Source organism: Neophocaena asiaeorientalis, unplaced genomic scaffold (genome assembly GCF_003031525.2).
Source record: "Neophocaena asiaeorientalis asiaeorientalis breed wild unplaced genomic scaffold, Neophocaena_asiaeorientalis_V1.1 scaffold427, whole genome shotgun sequence".
Taxonomy (NCBI): domain Eukaryota; kingdom Metazoa; phylum Chordata; class Mammalia; order Artiodactyla; family Phocoenidae; genus Neophocaena; species Neophocaena asiaeorientalis.
Genome location: NW_020172280.1, coordinates 5,326,187 through 5,339,037, shown reverse-complemented (window position 1 = coordinate 5,339,037; position 12,851 = coordinate 5,326,187). Strand labels below are relative to the sequence as shown.

At 39.8% G+C, this 12,851-nt stretch overlaps 1 protein-coding gene across 4 annotated transcripts in view; it reads right to left on the bottom strand.

The window, feature by feature from the left end:
• The window catches only part of CAP2 (cyclase associated actin cytoskeleton regulatory protein 2), a 127,554-nt gene that overhangs the window by 94,812 nt on the left and 19,891 nt on the right, over positions 1-12,851 (bottom strand). For all 4 annotated transcript variants that reach the window (XM_024763899.1, XM_024763907.1, XM_024763892.1 and 1 more), the window contains exons 2-3: positions 9,669-9,790; positions 6,062-6,162 (exon numbers count right to left, since the gene is read on the bottom strand). In XM_024763899.1, coding sequence (XP_024619667.1) covers positions 6,062-6,162; positions 9,669-9,789 — 222 coding nt within the window. In that variant the 5' untranslated portion in view covers position 9,790. The remainder of the gene's footprint in view (positions 1-6,061; positions 6,163-9,668; positions 9,791-12,851) is intronic.

The window sequence follows — 12,851 nt, the reverse complement described above, 5'->3', positions numbered from 1 at the left end:
AGCGGCTGGGCCCGTGGGCCATGGCTGCTGAGCCTGCGCGTCCGGAGCCTGTGCTCCGCAATGGGAGAGGCCACAACAGTGAGAGGCCCGCGTACCGTTAAAAAAAAAAGAAAAAAAAAAAAGCAGTCACAGGGATGTCCGACTAAGGCTGGTGACTTAATAGGAATAGGCTGTGAGTCAACGCATATGTAGGATAGCAAAATGTGTGTTCAAGGCTGAGAATAAAAATTCCCTGCCTTCTTGGGAAGAAATAATGACAGAGCTGGATCTATCTGTGACCTTTCTGAATTCTGCAAATTTGGTGTCAACAGCACAGTGAGTGATGACCAGGCTGAGACAAGGCTAGTGTGATGGGGGAGAAGCGAAGACCCACAAGGGACACAGTTCATCCATCCTGGAGGTCACTGTTCTCCCTGTCACCTCACTCAGTGCTACTCTGAGGAGACACGTGAAAGACGTGAGTCACACTGATGTTCCACCCTCTCCTCACCCGTTGTGCCTGAGCCCACCTTCGTCATGACCTTTCCATATATTGTGGAAATTCGGTAGGGCAAACTGTAATAGCTGTAGAGTGCAGAGGGCAGGAGGAGGTGGCAGATAAGTGCTATTGCTTCTCACTAGCGATCCAGGTGCCTACAAAGGCAGTGGAAGACAGCAGCCCAGGGGGTCTAAGCCTGGCATCTCCCAAACCATGGATGGAGACTTTGGAGACCAGATTTCTGGCTCTGCCATAGGGTCATGGTGCTGCATTCGACACATCATCTACATCTCCTACCTCGCTAAGTTGTAGTTTCCTTCTCTGAAGAAAGAAAGAGAAAAAGAAGAAAGAAAGAGAAACGGGGCTTCCCTGGTGGCGCAGTGGTTGACAGTCCGCCTGCCGATGCAGGGGACGCGGGTTCGTGCCCCGGTCAGGGAAGATCCCACATGCCGCGGAGCGGCTGGGCCCGTGAGCCATGGCCGCTGAGCCTGCGCGCGTCCGGAGCCTGTGCTCCGCAACGGGAGTGGCCACAGCAGCGAGAGGCCTGCGTACCCCAAAAAAAAAAAAAAAAAAAGAGAAACGAAGAAAAGAAGGTAGGGAAGGAAGGAAGGAGGATGAGAGGGAGGGAGGGAGAGAGTAAGGACGGCAGAACGACAAAGAAAGAAAAAGAGGGGCTTCCCTGGTGGAGCAGTGGTTAAGACTCTGCCTGTCAACGCAAGGGACACGGGTTCGAGCCCTGGTCCAGGAAGATCCCACATGCTGCGGAGCAACTAAGCCCAAGTGCTACTGAGCCCGTGTGCCTAGAGCCCGTGCTCCGCAACCAGAGAAGCCACCGCAATGAGAAGCCCGTGCACCGCAACGAAGAGTAGCCCCTGCTCGCCACAACTAGAGAAAGCCCGCACGCAGGAACGAAGACCCAATGCAGCCAAAAATAATAATAAATTTTAAAAAAAGAAAAAAATGAGGATGTATATTGGAATGGATGATTTATAAGGTATTTCCTTCTCTAATAATCCTGACTAACATAACTGGCCAAGACTGTAAGATGCAAGATCCCTGATATAAAGCCTGTTTCATGAAATCTAGATGCAGAATTCTTTGTACAAGTCATTTTTTTTTGTCTGCCATTTGGAGAATGTGAAAGATGTACAGATCCTTTGGACTTGAGATTGCCAAAGTATTCATGTCTAATTATAATAAAAATAAATGTTCAGATTAAAGCTATTAGCAAGAAACTCGTTAATGGGAGGACCAACTTGGCCAAAGGCAAGCAGGACAGTGAGGAGGATCTGTACGGAATGGGCTGTTTCATTGAGTCAACTCCAAACTTGTGCTTCTGATCATTTTTTTGTTTTTTTGGTGGGGACAGACCCAGATTATAAAGCACCAAAAATGCAAATGGTCATTTTTTAAGTGAGTACAAATTACCCACAAAAGTCTTCTAAAATCAAGGAAGAATATGGATACAAATAGTAAAATAAATATGTAGACATTTTTTCATTATTTATTCTAGAGATAGGTCCACGTAAAGGAAGAAGTGACAACCTGTAAGACCAAGAAGGACAGACTCATGGAGGCCGCAAGGTCTTTTTAAACGAAGGAGTCTGATTTTTTTCTATATCATCATAAAGCAGGATGATATGTTGTCCTTAGTGTTCTGTGTATCCTTTTTCTGACATGCTTCCTTCGGCTTGTCTTGCAAGTTCAGATGATTGAGGTACTTTCCCTGGCACGGCTCAGGATTCTTTTTTTTAATGGTGGTGATGCTGTTCTATCTCAAGCTCTTCATCTGGCAACTGAGTAACTCCCTCATGCTTTTTACATGAGACAACGGGTGAGTCACTCAAAGGGGCTCTGAGAGCCCTTGGAAATGATGTCGTCCAGTCTCATTACTGAGAAGGGTAAGGGACTAGTTTAAGGTCATTCTATAAAAAGTAAGAGCCAGCTCTAAAATCCAAATACAAACAAGAAGAGATCATTCTTACTTTCCCACCCTTTGGACATGTCACCCAACCAGCGTGGCATAAAATGAACAAGATATTTTGTAGATGATTTAAGTATATAACAAACCCTAGGAACATCTAGAAGAGTAATCACGACCCATCAAAAGTACAGCTATAATAATTGTCTAAATAGGTTCATCCTTTATAAAGTCCAGGAACTCAAGGACATAATATTGTGCGGAGCGATTTAACCCTACCATGTGTAGCGTGTTATACTTTTTCGTTGAATTTTATCGCCCTTTTGTTAAAAATGTGTTTCTCTCATTTTTATTGATTAATAAAAGAATATTTCTTTTTTATCAATTTTAATCATGATAAGAAATAAATGTTCCAGACATTTACAAACATTAAAATGTAAATTCTATAAATCTCCAAAAAGGGCTTGAGGTAGGAAGAGCTATATGATTTGCAGTTGTTTCATGACTGTCAAATCATTTAGAAATAGACCCAAGATTAGTTCCATATACCATGAATAGCAACAGGACAGCTTTGTAAAAAAACAAAAAAAACACAGTCAGCCATTTAAGGGTAAATGATGGCTGACCAAGGGCTTAGAATTCTGTAGGCCCAGTTTCTAGGGGATCCTTTCCTTTGACATTGAGGACTATATTTACCCTAAACATCTATTATAAAAGTATGCATTGTTTATTATTTCTTAAAAAGGGCCCAAGCTGCGTCAGTGTTCCTGGGTTGGAGGGTAATTTAAATAAGCCCTTCGGTTTATGTTGCATACAAGAAGGCTTTACAAGATCTAATCTTTTCTAAACCTGTTATGTTCTTCGGTTCAGCAGAGCTTCCTAATTGTAGCTATTAGTTCCCCTTTTTTGTGGTCTGTTCTGTCAATAGACTATTGAGTGTTCAGTAAATTAAGCCCAACCAGCAGCCAACACATCAAGACAGACGTTAAATCATAGTTCGGCTGCCCTTATTCATTATTAGTATCTGTGAAATAGCTTTTAAGCAGAGGGACAGGGTTTAACATGATGCACATTTGTGTCATTCTCAAATTTCCATACAGTACAATCAGGTATGTGGGGGTTTTTTCCTAGGCAACAGGTGTGTTCTCGGAACAAAGTTCAACCCTCACTTCTGGCTTATGTGAGAGGCAGCAGCTGCAAGCTTAATGTCAGTGACACATGGTTCTATAAGAGAGAAAAAATAAACTACTTGTTTAATGTATTAAAGTAATGGGCAGATGGATGATAGCTGCCTGTACTTTTCTTTGTGTTGTAGAAACAGAGTCTACATTTTTGGATGACAAGTGTTTTTCTCTCTTTCTCTTCTCTTTCTTTCCTTCCTTCCCTTTTCTTTCCCCACCTTCCTTCCTTCCTTTTTAAAAAACTAATTAGTGAAAAACATAAATTTCTTTGAGCATTACATATTCATTATTAGAATATTCCTTCGAGTCATACTGTTCTCAGGCTAATGAGTGGAGAGAAGAAAAAACTTAATATAAATCAAGCTACACTTTATTTATAACTCACTTTGTTCTAAAAGGAATTTAAAGGAACCGTTTACTAGGTAACTTAAAGAGACTTACTTAGTATGCAAACCCTACAATTTTTTAAATGCAAAGTTAAATATACATATTTACAGGCTTCATTATTCCCCAGTAAAAATAAGTATAGAATTTTGTGAGCTATTACTAATAAGAATTATAATGTACTATTACCTCAGAAGCGTAATGACAATATTAATGGTTATAATAGTGATATAATAATTACTGTAATAGTGTTCGAGAGAGTAAACTGTTCTTTAATCATTCAAGAATCTCATTTAGGGGCTTCCCTGGTGCCCCGGTCCGGGAAGATCCCACATGCCGCAGAGTGGCTGGGCCTGTGAGCCGTGGCCGCTGAGCCTGCGTGTCCGGAGCCTGTGCTCCGGAATGGGAGAGGCCACAACGGTGAGAGGCCCGCATACCGCAAAAAAAAAAAAAAAAAAAAGAATCTCATTTAGTGTACTGGGGGTAATACTCCATTTTATATGTTAGCTTGCAGGTACTATCATGACAGTATAAGAAGCTCAGCCACTACCTTACGACAACAGACCAGGTTTCTGTAAACAAAAACATCAAGCTCAGGAATAGACCAGAGCAATTCTAGAGCTCTGTGATACATTAGAAGTGAATATGTCTTACTACACAGACTTTTCTAGAACTCCTGTACATCAGCGCTTCCTCTCTTTTGCCAATGAGTATTTCAGCAGGTATGTTTAATAAAAATGGAGGCCATGAGAAGAATCTTCATTTTTCTTAGACGTGGTGAACAAACACATTGCAAATGTGATGAGATAAGCACCTATTTAATTACAAATCTGGAACCGATGGTATAACCTGAGTCACCAGACCCCCTGGAAGACTGGTGTTGAGTGTTGCATATAAAGTCTAATTGGGGAAGGAGAATCCCTTTATAAGTTGTTGTTGTTGTTGTTTGTTTGTTTGTTTTTAACCACAAACCACAACTTTATTCAAGAATCAGATTTTCCGTGAGTCTATACTGAAAATGATTTTGCTGGGACTCTCTCATTGCTGAGAAATCTACAAGCAGATGGATGTGGAATTCAATCCTTTGCAAGAAACAAAGGTAAATAAATAAGAAAAACCTGGTCATAAATCTCTTTTAGGTTTTTAATCGGTTTGGCTTTTACTTTAGATTTTCATAAAATGCATGCAAATAACAACTAGCCTCAGGGAGGATGCTAAACATTTTTAAATGCATAAAAGGTGTCTAAAACTGGGAGGCTGGCCTAGATATCATTAAAAGTCTCTACCAATCCAGAGATTATCGAATTCTATGACTTTGTTTTTCCTCAGGCTGCACTTTTTAAAAAAATTGTGGTAAAATACACACAACATAAAATGTACCATATTAACCGTTTTTAAGTGTACAGTTCAGTGGTGTCAGGTATATTCACATTGCTGTGCATCAGATCCCCAGAATTCTTTCTGGAGTTTAGTTTGCATCGAAAAACTAAAACTCTATACCTGTTAAACAAGTTCCCATTTTTCTCCCTCTCCCTAGGCCCCGGCAAGCACCCTTCTACTTTCTGTTTCTATGAGTTTGACTGCTCTTGATGCCTCAGATAAATGAGATCATACAGCGTCTTTTTGTGACTGGCTTAATTTACTCAGCACAATGTCCTCAAGGTTCATCCATGTTTTCCTATGTGTCAGAATTTCCTTTTTTGTGGCTGAATAATACTCCTTTGTATGTACAAACCACATTTTGTTGATCCATTCATCTGTCAACAGAAACTTGGGTGGCTTCCACCTTTCAGCTATTGTGAACAATGACTACTACGAACATGGGTATACAAGTATCTCTTTGAGATCTTGCTTTCAATTCTTTTGGGTATATATCCAGAAGTAAACTTGATGGACCATATGATAGGTCCATGTTTAATTTTTTATAGAATCGCCATATTCTTTTCCATGCTGGCTGCACCTTTTACATTCCCACCAGCAGTGCACAAGGGTCCCAATCTCTCCATTCCCTCACCAACCCTTGTTATGATCATTATTTTTAAAAAATTTTAATAGCAGTCATCTTTTCCACAGAGAATGGGGGAGGAAAGTACTCACATGAGTCTCAACGTCACCAGCCAGGATCCTACTCTTCTTTAAAAACTCAGCCACCATGCTGTTCATCAGCTTATCAAAGGCCTCCACCGAGGGCGCCACACCTTTGGAAAAAGAACATTCTGTTATTCCCCGGTAGTTTAGTGAAAAGCTGGTACTGCTTTGCCATAAGTAGTACGGAAGTTTAATGTCATTCATATCATTCTCTTCCTATTCACTAAGTCATTCATTCACCCAATATGTACTTATTAAACACTTCTCAATGGCTCAAGAAAACAGTGTTTTCCTATTTTCCATCCTTCAGAGTAAGCACTTTCACCTACATAATTTCATTTGATTCTCCCCCAAACCTATGAGGTAAGTAGCACTGTCACACTTTGACTGATGAGGAAATGAAGATGCAAACAGAACACGACTTGTTAAAAGCTCTATACCAAACAAGCGGCAGATCCAAAAACTGAACACGCCTTATGAATCCAAAGCCAGTGTACGTTCTTCTATACCGACCTGTGCAGGTGCTATAATCACCTTGCAAATAGTTACCAAGATTATTCAGGACAATTAAAAGGTAATGATGAAGTCTGGGCAAGTAGGAAAAGCAAGCTGATTTCACACATTTTGCTCCTTCTTCACTTCCCAAGGGGAGGGACAGACAGCAAAGGTGGGCACAAAAATGCCTGGTGAGCTAATCCATAGTGAATGTTGATCTGCCAAATTACTATAAAAGCTGAATTGACTATGGCCCAACCTGGTGTGCTCTGCATTTCTTTCCCTGCTTTTTAATTAACAAAAATTTTTTTTGTCTTAAGTCCCTGATTGCATATCCCTAATACTGAGAAAGGTAATATTGAGAAATTCAGCAGTACAGGCTATTAAAATCCAAACCCAAACTTAGGAGTCCCTTTCTTATACTGGACAGGAATATCCATGCTCATAAATGCGTAGGACAAAGCTTCCTTCTTCTTCCCTGGTTCCCACTTGCCCATATCCACAGGCCAAAAGAGTGACAGAAACAGTTGTTTACAGTTCTCTGCACCTACGGTCTAACTTCTAGGCAGGATATTGAAGCTGACTTATCCTAAAGTTCAAAATGCTGTATGTACCAACTCCTATAACATAAAAGGGGTGTAAACCCAAAGATTCCTTATGAATCCATTTGGAAACAGATAAACCTGCTTGTTGCCATGGGAGAGGTCTGAGAGGTCTCTGCTGGGTGTTTAAAGTGGGAGAAAGCTCTTCAAATGTGATGGAGGCCTCTACATAGCAGAATGGACAATGATAAAAGGGAATATCAGTTGCCTTTCATCACTCAGCTCTGCTCACACCTCCTCCGGGCAGCCTTTAATGACCTGTCTTCCTCCCCAGCCTGCATCCTTTGGGCAACTCTTAATCAAAGCTTTTGAGGCCCTGAATAGTAATGCATTGAGACCAAAGATTCTGGAGGATTAGGACTCTGTATAATTCATCATAGATTCCCCTGCACCTGTCATAGTGCTTGTCAACTGGCAGGCATGAAAATATTTCTTCAACTGTTGAGTCAAACTCACCTGGCTGTCAGGGTGGGGGAAAAACACATTATAAAACACATCATAACAACAGTCTCATAAGGCAGTTCTTTGGTCTGTGCATACTATGGATTTGTAATGGATTGGGTTCCTTCTAAAAGTTTCTTTTTAAATTAAAAAAAAAATTAACTTTAGTTACAACATCATTGTAATGGTGATGTTTACATTTAAGGTGAGAGGTTGTCCTTAAGGATTTGTTAAAAATAGAATTTAGGAAATCACCAAAACTGACTAATTAAGAAGAAACGGAAGTGATGTTGTTTAGGATAAGTAAAAGGTTTTAGAATGAATACCATTCAGACATTTTACTAATTATCCTTCTTCATTTCATATTATCAATAGGATAATAAATTGCTGGCTAAGCTGTTTTAAGATAACTTACTTTAATAACTGGTTTGAAATTATTTGTTATATTAGAAAATATATGTTTAAATACTTAACTAATTTAATTATATGCCTTCCAATTTTGCTTAGCTTATTAATTTTCTTTTTTTTTTTTTTTTTGAAGAAAGTACAAAGTGTCTTTACCTCTTTGTGTAAGTGAGGTTCACATTATTGGAGTTTTTTTTTTTTTCCTTTTACTCAGCAACACTACACAGTCTCCTGGGAGTTGGATTTTAACTTTATGTGTTCACAGGCTTTAATATTTGTGGGCAGCAATCTCAGAGAAATGTCTTTTGATCACCTGATGCCAAAGGCATAAGGAAACAAAGTTACTAAAGAGAACATGAAAATATTTTCTTACAAATAAAGTCTACTGAATCTCATATACCAACTCCATAGTTAACAAAAAGAGGCTTAAAATGAAATCATAGATATGTCTCATTTGATGCGGAAAAAATTTACAGGCCCCTGGCAGCTTTCCTTTAGACAACACCCCCTTTCAATTCATTCAAAGCATTATGTTCGGAGTGGGGGGAGAAAAAAAAAACCAGCCTGTGCATTTGTGCTCACACAGTAATTTTTGTCCCAGGGCACGTAATACAAGGCACAGCTCCAAATACGCCTGAAATTCTAGAAGCACCAATGTGGCTCTTGCCTGGTGAAAGCTTTTTTTGAAGCCCCCTCCTCCCCAAGGCTTTTCTCAAGCCCCAAAAGCCTGACAAAATTCAAAATGGGTCAGATAAGGAAATGTGTGTGAGACAAGAATAGAGTTGACAAATTAAATACAGATCGCCTGGTTAAATTTAAATTTCAAATAAATTGGGAATAAATTTCTGAATAAGTGTGTATCATGCAGTATATCCCACACAGTATTCGGAACACACTTCTAATCAAAAAGAAAAAAAAGAATGTAGTTTATCTGAAATGCAAATTTAACTGGATATCCTGTATTTTTATTTGCTAAATCTACAACCTTAGAGAAGAAGAAGTTGGAAAAATTACTGTAGATAACTTAGAGAGCTGGCTGTGCATGGTATTTTTTTTTAAAGAAGTAGTTAACTTTTTATAAGTTTGATCACATAATTTTTAAAATCTTTTTTAAAAATTGTGGTATTAGCATATAATTTAAAAAACGTGTTTGGTAAGGAATAGGCAAAAGTAAAACAATGTGATGTGGTCATGTTACATCGAAGTAATATTTGGCTTCACATCAGACTCTCTTCCTTTAAAACTGCAGTTCTTAAATTTAATGACTTGTTCTCTTTAAAATTAAAATGTGCAGAATGATAATTCCTTCCAACTTACATTCTAATAAGGAACATTAGTTTCTTTTTGATAATTACTTAGATAATATATTTAGTTACTGAGTGTGGAAGAGCAGCATAAACATTAAAACGAAAGAATAATGACATTTGGCTCATGGATTATGCTCTTAACATGCGCAGATACAGGAAATTTTTGTGGCTTGTGGGTTGAGACTTTTTTCTTTTTCTCTTTCTCTTTTTCAGGGATCGCTTGCATCTGGTTAATGTCACGGTCACATATAAAGGAAGGAGTAGGGGAGTTAAAGTTGACAGAAATAATTCATGAGAACTATATGATGGGGACAAAATTAACTGACCCACATAGAGATCAGTAATGACAACAGTTGGTGGCCCTACCTCCGCTGACACCGTTAATTTCCCCACAGTCCCCAGGAGGCCGGTGTAACCCTGCAGACAGCGACTCCAGTCGACCGACGGCCTGCTCCAGTCTTTCCATAAGCCCCTGCATCTCTGCCATCCTAGGAAAACACCGGCACAAATGGAGGCCATGTGAGCATCAGGAAGGATTAGCAAGCTGACACCATTAAACTTACCATCAGCAGGAAGGAAAACAGAAATTATTCGGAATGGCTACGGCTTTAATTACCTAGAGAGCACTTCTACATGTCAGGAAAATAGGTGAAATGCAAAACAAAAACCCATAAAACTTGGGGCAGAAAAAAAATAACAAATTATATTGAGCTTATTTTCTATTCGCTTCAGTGATGTTTACAAGCCTCATATTGCAATACACAAATATTCATTCTCTTTACACCATGATCAAGTGTCTCCTTGGATGCTTCTTTGTTCTATGATACAATTTATACATAGTATTTACTTAAAAGCCTCTGAACATATATTACCAACGTTTCTGCTAAATGGTGACAGCATATTTTAACTACTTCCAATAATTCTTTCTGTTAAAGTATCATTCTCCAGGGGACGCTAAACCCACTGATAATTCTTGTTTACTCAATTACCTTAAACCAAAGAGCCTAGCACAGATGTATGAGTTTATCAAACTGCATCATTTAGCAGGCAACAGAGACCAGCCCCTCCAAGAGCTGTCTTCTACTTATTATAATTTGTTCCAGCATTTTTGTTGATGAATTATTTTAAATTACAATTCTTCTGAATGGTAGAAGTTTTAATTTAAAATAATAAAAATGGCTATTTCCCTTTGTTGCTAGTTCTTTCTAGAAAAAATTTAGTCTTAGGTGGGGTTGTTTTTGGACACAGGGATCTTCATTTACCCAGCACTCTTGGCTGGGATAAATGGGTTTTGAAGCTAAGGGACTGAGAATAAAAGTGGGGCTGGGTATCTATCCTTCCTGCTTCCAAACAGATTTTATTATATATAGCTACACTGAGTAGCTTGAGGACAAGTACTTTAAAATTATTGGCCCTCGATTGTAATATTATTAAGGCCACCTCTGATGAATGGAACCCAATCGAATTTGGCCAGGTTCATGAGATCCAGTGTACAGGTACCATAACTCTGACCATACCAACCTATGACTGGTTTGGGCCAAATCAGGCTGCTGCTCCAGAGAGGGAAACATGCCTCATCTTAATCAGTGTCCGGAGTCCTTCTCACCCTTATGAACTTTCCTGGTATCATTCTGAGCCAAAGAGGACTCGCGTGCTCCTGCACCAGAGACAACACTGCCCCAGAGTATGGAGCAATTTTATTGCTCTAAGATGTGTAAATATTTTCTGTTGCTGCTGGGAACAAGGTAATGCATTTCTCTTTTGTATTCCGCTAGTTTTGAGCTTAAGCATAATAATGACTTGCCACTGCCATTTTTAAAAGCAAGGTTATACATATCAAGACATGTGGATGGCTCTGTACTTCTATGTCCAAATGTCAGATGGTCACCAGACACGGATGGGGGAGTTCACTGTCTATTTTGGAAAGTCATCTCCTCTGAAATTGCCAGCAGCTATTCTTTCAAAATATGGGGCAGTGTTCTCTGCGCAGCTGAAATCAGCAGCTAATCCCAAGGGGATTCAAAATTAGAAGTTTCTCATCTATTCTTTTCCTCTTAACGTCAGAGCTTTTGCTTCCATCGCAATTGAAAAAAAAAAAAAAAAAGGAAGAAGAAATTTAATTGAATTCTTTACGTAATCTTACAAGGGAACTGGGTATCCTGTAGGTAGGTGAAGGCCAATTGAGAAATGATAAAAGCCCCTCAAATCTTTTAATAGTTGCCCATCTGTTCACAGTTATCTATGTTCCCTGTTACTCAACGTGCCAAATGTTACCACCATAGACCTAGCCCGCGATAGAAAAAAATGTGTTTGCTTTTTTAGCAAGCTCCCTGTCCCCCAACAGAGAAGCACCAACCACCTCCAGCGACTCCCAGAGCTGTTCAGCAAGGCCTGGTACATTTCACACATAGGACTGCTGTCCCTGACTGTGGCTTAATCAGCCTCCCTGACAAGACTCAAACTCACACTATCTAATAGTGCTCCATATGTTGAAAGACAGCAGGAGTGAGCCCATAAACTGCAGGGCTGGGCAGATTGGTGTGGAATGCAGTCTAAAAGCGAATCAGATGTCACTTCATGTAAAATCACCAGGAGCTAAAGTCTGGCAACAGCCTCTTAAGAGGTCAAAATACAGCTCATGCAAGTTGGAAAGATGCCTCTGGGTTTTAAATTTTAGAACAGTTTCTAAGAGACACGGAAGAACAAATAAAAGAAAGACTATACCAGGATATCAAAAATACACATTAGCATTCCCAGGGAAAATGACACAGTCCAAGACAGCTGTGCCCTCTTCTCCCAACACACACACACACACACACACACACACACACACACACACACACACACACACTTCCCCCCACATGTGCCCTCAGCTGCCAGCCAGGCTCTCAAGAATGAAGAAAGGACAGAGCTGTGGATTCTCCAAATTCTTCCCAGGCAGTTCCATTCGCCTTGGTTTTCCAAAGTGGATTTAGCCAAGTTTGGATGAGGAGGTGGGAGCCAGGAATTAAGAATTAGGCTGAGGAAATGGATAGGGCAGTCAAAGCAAATGTAGGCAGCAAGGTCAGGCTAAGGAATAAGTCAGGGCCAGGTGGACAGACAGATGAGCTTGGATCAGGAAGCCAACAGAGGAGGGGGATATGGCAGGATGGCTGGATGTAAGAAATTCTAAGAATCTGAGGAGAAGCAAAGAGAAGCCAGATACACAGCTAGAGAATCAAGAGACTGGGTTAGATGATGCAGCTCAAACTTGGCCTCCAGATTTCCTCGTCGTCCTATTCAAGTAGAAGGCAACCCCAAGCTGAGGTTCCCCTATAATCTACAGCTAATCGAGAATAAACAAACATTTGACCAGAGTGTGAGGATGGGTGGAAAGAAAAAGGGAGAGGAACGTAGAATTTCATGACTTTCTCTTTTTAATGTTTTAGGAAATTATACTTGAGATTAATCTTAATTCCTTGTTTTGTATTAATTTTTGAGTATTTTGAGTTTCTTTCTAACGGGAAGTGTAACTCATCCTTGTCATTTTTTTCTTATTTGAATTTCCCC